The 8,297-nt window shown below is 45.7% G+C and overlaps 1 protein-coding gene across 1 annotated transcript; it reads right to left on the reverse strand.

Moving 5' to 3' along the window:
- Positions 1-345: 345 nt before the first annotated feature.
- Positions 346-1,455, reverse strand: LOC143926858 (olfactory receptor 51E1-like). Its single transcript, XM_077450898.1, has one exon. The coding sequence runs from the start codon at positions 1,453-1,455 to the stop codon at positions 481-483; it is 975 nt and encodes a 324-aa protein (XP_077307024.1). The 3' UTR covers positions 346-480.
- Between the last annotated feature and the right edge of the window lie 6,842 nt (positions 1,456-8,297).

Raw genomic sequence — 8,297 nt, forward strand, 5'->3', positions numbered from 1 at the left:
ATGGGTGATCAGCATATCTCCCAGAAAGACCTTTCATCATCTGTGTATGACGGGGGAGGGGGGGGGGGCTGGCAGACAAGCCTGCAGTGTCCTCCTGGGGGCTCTCATAGGGCTGCACTGCATCTGTGTGCTTAAAGTTTGTTTACCCGGGAGAAGTATGCAGTGCAGAGCAGCCAGTGCTATAATCGAGCATGGAGCTCTGCTAGTTACCCTCCACCTCCAGCCACCCGTGTGCATGGTGCACTGGTACCCCTAGCTGCCTATGCTGCTGCCGGCCATATATAGAGGGGGCTGCATGGGCCCCCTGCAGCACAGGGCCCAGTTGCGGTCGCAACTGCTGCACCCCCTATAGTTACGCCCCTGGCTCACAGCCCTTCTCTTGCTTCTCCTGCTCAAACTCTTAACTAGGGTGTTTCTCAGCCTCAATAGTGACATTACCATTAGGTCTCAGACCCTCTCCACTGGTGACATCAGTCTGATTTATAAATAAAACCAATTTTTTTGTTTTGTTTTGTCAACCATTTTATGGAGGATGCATACAATTTTTTCTCTTAGAGCTTTGGTCCGTATCCCGTAGATCAGAGGGTTTGCAGAAGTGGCGATGCTGGAACCAAGCAAAGGTACGATAACATCAAATGCCGTTGACACAAGACCTCTGTTTAACCTGTACCTCAATGTAAGGAACAAGAGGGTAACAAAATAAATGGAGAAGGCCAATACATGAGTCAGCAATGTATGTATAGCTTTCTGAGAAGATTCTGCAGAAAGCTTCAGACAGATGATCACTGTTCTAATGTAACAGTAGATTATTACAAGCACGCAAGGAATCACCATGAACAAGGTAAGAGTTGTTCCAAAGATAATGTTAACTGTTATATCACTACAAGCAAGTGGTTGTAGAGACATGATCTCACAATAGACATTATTGATATTTACCCCACAAAAAGTTAGCCTTGATGTCAACAGTATACTGACGGTTATTAACACACCATTGAAAACATACATGGCAAGTGATATTTTTTGAGTTGTAATGTTGGTCATCAGAGTGTGATATCTCAGAGGGTGGCCTACAGCCAGATATCGATCATATGCCATTAACGTAAAAGTATATATTTCAGCACACGCATAAAGCTGGATACAGAAAGATTGACAGAGACATCCAGCAAGGGAGATGGTTGAGCATCCAGACAACAAGTCAATGGCCATCTTGGGAAAATATGATGCGTTCCCCAACATCACATTCATAACTAAGACGCATATTAAGATGTACATAGGTTCATGCAAGCTTTTTTCCGTCCAGGTTACATAGACAATCATAGAAGTCATAAACAACGTGACTGAAAATAATGCAAGAGCCAAAAATGCCCATACATATCGAAATGATTCAATCTCAATAAGCCCCACTAGAACAAAATTGCTAATCATTACAGAGACATTCTTGGGAGATGAACTCATGGCTTGGATTTCTGTCTTGCAACATCAACAATTCCTAAAATATTTGATTTAGTCTGAATACTCAAAATTTAAAAAAACATAATTCACAGAGGCCATGCGGATATTAGTGTGACTCTCGTCACAGTGCTTTTTTTCTTGAATTCAGTTGGGCTTTTATAGAATTCGTAAAGCTGTCACCTCACTCACAATTTAAATTTAGAAACTTTCGCAGTCACTGCATCCAAGTCTTCCCAGTGGAGCACATCTGTTATAGCACAGAGATTATCTAATTAGTGTCACATATGCAATGAAGTAGTGTGGATTCATTTAACAAGCTTTCCCAATGGGAAAACAAGTATGGAATGTGAAATATTATCAAAAATCTAGAGAATGTTTGGATTAAAAAATAGAACTGATGAGGCGCGTTCTGTAGATGATTGGGGCTTTACAAGCCTTATCTTGCTTTCCTCTTTTCTCACAGAAGGGGGTCAATCCTAGCCTATCCTCCTACTGGAAGTATACATTCAGCACTTTTTGGTTTATTATCAGAGTCTATATGATTACAACACCACTAGCACCTACAATTGTTGGTCTTCATAAGGCGTCCATTGCCATATTACATTTTCTATAACTTCACTGATCCACTAGGGTGTACTAATTACTTTTGGACTCCACTGTCCCCCTCTCCCCCAAGGAAGTGTTGTTTTCTGAATTATATTGTTTATCAATTGGTTTTCAAGCAGCTTAATGATCCCAGTACCCATGTTATCTTTGATTTTGAGGTTTCCTAATTATGTTATACTATTGTAAGATTGAACTGCTATATACACTATATTTTCAAAAGTATTAGGACACCTGCCTTTTTACACACACACACACACACACACATTAACTTGGCATCCCAGTCTTAGTCCATAGGGTTCAGTATTCAGTTTGCCCACCCTTTGCAGCTGTAACAGTTTCAACTCTTCTGGCAAGGCTGTCCAGAAGCACATTTGTGAGGTCAGGCACTGATGTTGGGCAAGAAGATCTGACTCGCAGTCTCCACTCTAATTCATCTCAAAGGTGTTCTATCGGTTTGAGGTCAGGACTCTCTGCAGGCCAGTCAAGTTTCACCACCCCAAACTTGCTCATCCATATCTTTTTGGACCTCGATTTGTGCATTGGTCCAAATCATTTGGTGGAGGGGAGATTATGATGTGGGGTTGTTTATCAGTGTTCATTCCCATTCCCATAGACACACTCCTATACTTTGTGGACAACCTTCCCAGAAGAGTTGAAGGTGTTATAGCTGCAAGGGGTGGGCCAACTCAATATTGAACCATACGGACTAAGACTGGGATGTGCATGTAAAGGCAGGTGTTCCAATACTTTGACAATATAGTGTACGTATATGCTTCAGGCTGTTGATGGTGCTTGGCTTACACATATCTCCCAACAGTTGGTGTTCTCCAGATTCAGAGCTCTACTCTTTTGGTCCCCTTTCAGTTATTCTCTATATTGCTGCATTCATGTTCTCCTATTGGGTTTCTGATCAATGTTACTCTTTATCTGTTTTCCTTCGCTTTCTTTTTCCTTTGAGGGCTTGTCATCATGGGACTTTGCCTGACCACTACCCCAATGATAAGTTATGCCCAAGGTCACTATTGGTACCCTAAATGTACAAGGGTTTAATAGCCCCCAGAATAAGTCACAAATTTCATATCATATGCACAACCAGAGAGTCTATGTCGTATTTATTCAAGCAACTCATTTTAAGGGTCTGAGATTGCTAAAATTTCTGCTTACTACTATAAAACTTGGCTAACTGTCAATAACCTTGAAAGCAAAACTAAGGGCGTAGTGATCGGATTTCACTCCATCATCCCTGTCACCATCAGAGACATTGTTACAGACTCTATCCACCAAATTCTCCTACTGTGACCATGGCTGCTGTTAAAGAGTTCTCTACGTCCCCAAGCAGAATCATGGTGTCATCTGCATATAGCATTCGTTTCTCCTGTTTATCCCCATATTTAAATCCTACTATATTTGAATTGGCTCTTACCTTTATGGCTAGGGGCTCAATGGCTAATGCAAAGAGCAGGGGTGATAAAGGGCACCCCCGGCGCATGCCCCTTTTCAAGGTGAACGTTTTGGACATTGCCCCAGAGGACCAAATGACTGCTCGTGGGTTATGGTACAGCAGGCGCACCCAGGAAATATACCGGTCGCCAAAGCCGAAGCGACCAAGAGTTTCCAATAAATACTCCCACCCAACGCTATTGAAGGCCTTCATAGCGTCCAGTGATAGCAAGGCCCACTGCCCCACGTTTTCCACCGAGGATTGCATGTTAAAGAGCCTTTGTAAGTTGACAGACGTTGACTTATTAGGCAATAACCCAGCCTGGTCTGGATGTATAATGCTCGTGATGGCCCCATTTAGCCTAATCGCCAGCATCTTAGCCAAGAGTTTAATATCACTCTGTAATAGGGATATGGGTCTGTACGAGCCCGGTTCTAAGGGGTCCATTGCTGGTTTCAATATAAGGACAATGTTAGCTGTAGCCATGGAGGGGGGTAGAGCCCGCTGTTCCCTGGCGGCATTAAACACCACCAAAAGCCTAGGAAGGAGTATATCTGCATAGTGCTTATACACCTCCATGGGTATCCCATCAGCCTTACAGTTGGGAAACTCCACCAGCGCAGATTTTAACTCCTCCAGGGTAAAGGGGGCATCCAGGGCTTCCCGCTGGTTAGTCGTGAATTGTGGGAAGTCAATGCCTCCTAAATATTGCATGAGTTCTGGTCGTGTGTAATGTCCGGTCGGAAGATATAAGGTCTCATAGAATTTGGCCAGTTCTGCTAGAATTAAATCAGGAGAGTTAACAATCCTACCCTCTGTTGTTCTGATAGCTCTGATAGTGGGCGAGCGCTACTGAGAATTAGCTATCCTGGCTAACATGTGCCCTGTGCTCTCTCCCTCCTCAAAAAATGCCAGTTTGGGAAAAAATAGTTTTTTCTCAGCCGTGGAGGATAACAGCCTAAACTCCCTAATCGAGTCCGTTGGGGAACTGACATATATCTCCTCCAGAGCAGTTACCTGTTTTTCAAGGTCTTCTCTGAGCCCCCGAGGAGTTCTTTATGACTTTGTTAATTTCAGAAATGAGCAGTCCACTCAAATAGGCCTTAAAGGCATCCCACTGCGTAGCTGGGGAATCAGCAAAATCCTGGCTCCCTAAGAAGTCTCCCATGCTCCGCTCTATCTCCTCGTGAGCCAAGAATAATTTGAGCCAAAGGGCATTACATTTCCAGGGGTTTTTTGGGAGTGTGGAAGGAGGGGATGTGATCAAGGTGATCACTAAGTGGGAGTGGTCCGATACACTGCGTGGCTTGTAGGTCACTTCTGAGACAGATTAGAGCATGGAAGAGTTACCCACCGCAAGGTCAATTCTAGACAGTGTCCCATGGGTTTTGGAGAAGCAAGAGAACTGTCTGTCCCCCGGGTGTTTTAACCTCCAGATATCACTCCAACCCACTTCATTTAGTAATCTCAACAAAGGCGACTCCCTCAATGGGACAGAAACCCCCGAGTTCAGGTGTCTAACCATGGAGGGGCTCAACCAGCAATTGAATTCACCCACTATCAGCAGCGGCAAATCTGGCCTAGCTTCCAAGTAGGCCAGCAACAAATGTAATACGGCCACCATAGACAGTGGGGGTATATACACACAGGCTAGAATGCAGTACATTGTTCCCACCCGGCAGTGTAAGAAAATAAACCTGCCCTTGGCATCAACACAGACATCAATTTCCTGGAAGTCTATTGAGCTATGTATCATTACACTCACACTCTGGGAATAGGAGGTATGAGTGGAATGGTAAGCACTTCCCACCCATGCATACTTAAGGCAACATTGTATTTCTTTGGTTAAATGCAATTCCTGCATGCATAAGATCATAGGGTGGTATTTCTTCAGGCAGGAGGATACCATCATACGCTTAAGTGGGGAGCCTAAGCCTAAGCCCCTCACGTTCCAAGTTCAGCCATCTGGTGAAGGTAGGTGTAGTCTCAGTATGGGGCTTAGTAGCCAGACAGTGCATAAGGAAAAGCAGGATAGGTCCGGGGCCATGCAGTCCGGCCCACTCCGGGGATTCTCCCCCCCGGGGATGTTGTAAACATAGTGGTTGCAAGCACAATCTCCATAAATGTGGTGCAAGTTCTGGGCAATGTCAGTCAAATCGGTAGTGTCAGCAATTGCAAGGCTGCGGATCGGTGATACAACATTGTGCAGGATCAACCAGGTAGATAAAAATAAACAAGGACCCAGGCTGTCAACAGGACGAGTTCCTGGGTGTGAACTAGGAAAAAAACAAACTTGGTGATCTTGGGTCACCCCTCACCGGGGGGTAAGCATTTCTTCTTGCCTACTTTACAAGATAGCTCACGGTTTGCATAATAGTATAATGTCTCCCAGCAGCATAATGCAAGGGTGGATCCCATAAATGTAAGTTATCAGCCATAACAGTAAGTTCCAGAGGAGTTGAGCAGGGGTAAAGAAAAACAAAAAGTAGCAAGAGGCGCATTGTACCTCAGGATCATATAATCAGAGAAAATGGACATGTATTCCAGTGATCATATGGGGAGCCGCAGCGACATCCAGGGGAAAGAGGTAAGCAGCAAACGAAACAGTAGTGCCTGTGAGGGTCTCTAGGAGCACTCAACGATGGTCAGTTCAGACAGGGCCATCACCCTCCTACTGCCTGGCATGGTGACGTAGGGCCTGTTAGTTTCGATCCAGCCACGTGGCCGCCTCCTAGGCCGATTCAAATAAGTGTGATTGTCTATTCTCTGTGACTCTGAATTTGGCAGGGTATAGAATGGCGTAGGGTAGCTTCAAAGCTCTCAAGCGTCTCTTCACATCCGAGAATTTGGCTCTGGATCTCTGCACCTCTGCCAAGAAGTTAGGGTAGAATGACACTCTGACAGCATTTACCTGGACGTTGGCCCGTTCCTGGGCATTTCTCAGTACCACTTCTCTGTCTCTATAGTGCAGAAGCCAGGCCAGAATGGGTCTAGGGGGAGCTCCTGGCTGTGGCGGGTGGCCCGGTGTACAATGCGCCCTCTCCACAGTGAAAAAAGGGGAAAAGGCCTCCTTTCCAAATAGCTCAAACAGCCAAGTCTCCACATAGGCAGTGGTATCTCTGCCCTCTGTCTTCTCGGGCAGGCCTACTATACGGACATTGTTGCATCGTAGGCGATTTTCCATATCTACTGCCCTATTGTTGGTGTCATTGGCGAGCTGATAAGCAGCATGGGCCTCTCGAGCAACTGGTGGGAGCCCATCCTCAATATCACTGACTCCGCTTTCCACTGCTGTTGTGCGCTCTCGGATCTTTTGCATAACGTGTCTTAATAGGGAGACATCTTCCCTCAGTCCACCAAACAGTTTTTTAAGGGTATTCACAGAGGCTGTGCAGACATGCAATGCTCTAAGGATTTCAGCTAGGGTTGGTTGTTCTGGCTCCTTAGCGTCAGTGTCAGCATGTAGGGAGGGTGGCTGCATAACCAGGGTGTCTGGGTCTACATGCTTTGCTACCTGCAGAGTGTCCTGTGTTCCAGACCCACTGACATCTCCCTGCTCCGGCTCAGCCAACCTCTCAGCCTCTCTGTCCTTGTGACCCCCCAGCTTCTGGGCATAATAGAACATGTCCCTCAGAGGGTCCTTACCCTGGGACTTCTGTTGTCCTCTGGCATGTCCTCCCCTGGGCTTGTCACTGCCTTGCGGGGTGCGCTGTGCCATGGCCGCGGCGGCACCATTTTGGATTTTGGAGGGCATGCTTTCCTTTAGTTTTCTTGCCTTCCCTTAGGTTTAGAGAGCCAGTGGTTCATCCGGGAGGATGAGGGAGTCGGTGTCAAGCTGAGAAGCCATTTTGTGGCCGGGGATTGCTGCTGGGAGAGGATCAATAAGCGGATCTTAGCCCTTGTACACACGGTCGGAGAATCCGTCGGAATGTGTCCTATCGGACCGTGTCGTCGGATAATCTGACTGTGTGTGGTATGCATCGGACTGATTCCGTCGGAATATCCATCGGACCCAATTTTCCAACATGTTGGAAATATTTCCCGACCAACTGGTTCGATCGGACATACTCCGATCATGTGTAGAGAATTTTGATCGGATCAAGTGCCACGCTTGCTCAGATCAAATTCCTACATCAAAGCTATTGGCTACTAGCCTGAACGTAGTCCCATCGTAACGAAATTACGTCATCACGTTCTGAATGATCGGATTTTTTCGACAACCTAGTCCGACCGTGTGTATGCAACAGTTTCGGACAAGATCCAACCGACAAAATCCGACGGACAAAATTTGACAGATTTGGTTGTTGAAATCTCCGACCATGTGTACAGGGGCTTAGAGCGGAGCTGTGAGACACACTTCCTCTCACATGCCGGTCCACGCCCCGCCCACCTCCCTAAATGTTTTGTTATCCTGCCTTTTTTTTTTTTGGAAATCAGTTCTATCCAAGCCTATCACGAGGGGATTGATATCTGCATAAAGCTTGTAGAGGAATAGATTAAACTCAGATATCTCTGGATACACCCCAGGTAAAATACACCAGCATCTCTTGAAGATTTAAAAAGTCTCCCTGCTACATGCATGATACTGCATTGCAAATGGCATACAAGCCTTTCTCCTCATTTGGGATCTCACACGATCCTCTGATTCCTTCAATCTGAAAACTCCCCTTTAAAAATCTATCTTCGGGGTAGTCTGGATTTCTGAATCCATTGCCCATCTCTTGCAATCACACCTTGCTCTGTTCCTGGTTACTTTATTTTATTTTTTTACCCCCTTCACAATTGGCTTCTTACAATG

This window comes from Lithobates pipiens, unplaced genomic scaffold (genome assembly GCF_037356315.1).
Source record: "Lithobates pipiens isolate NorthernLeopardFrog02 unplaced genomic scaffold, aLitPip1_a1.2 Scaffold_23, whole genome shotgun sequence".
NCBI classification, from domain to species: Eukaryota; Metazoa; Chordata; class Amphibia; order Anura; family Ranidae; genus Lithobates; species Lithobates pipiens.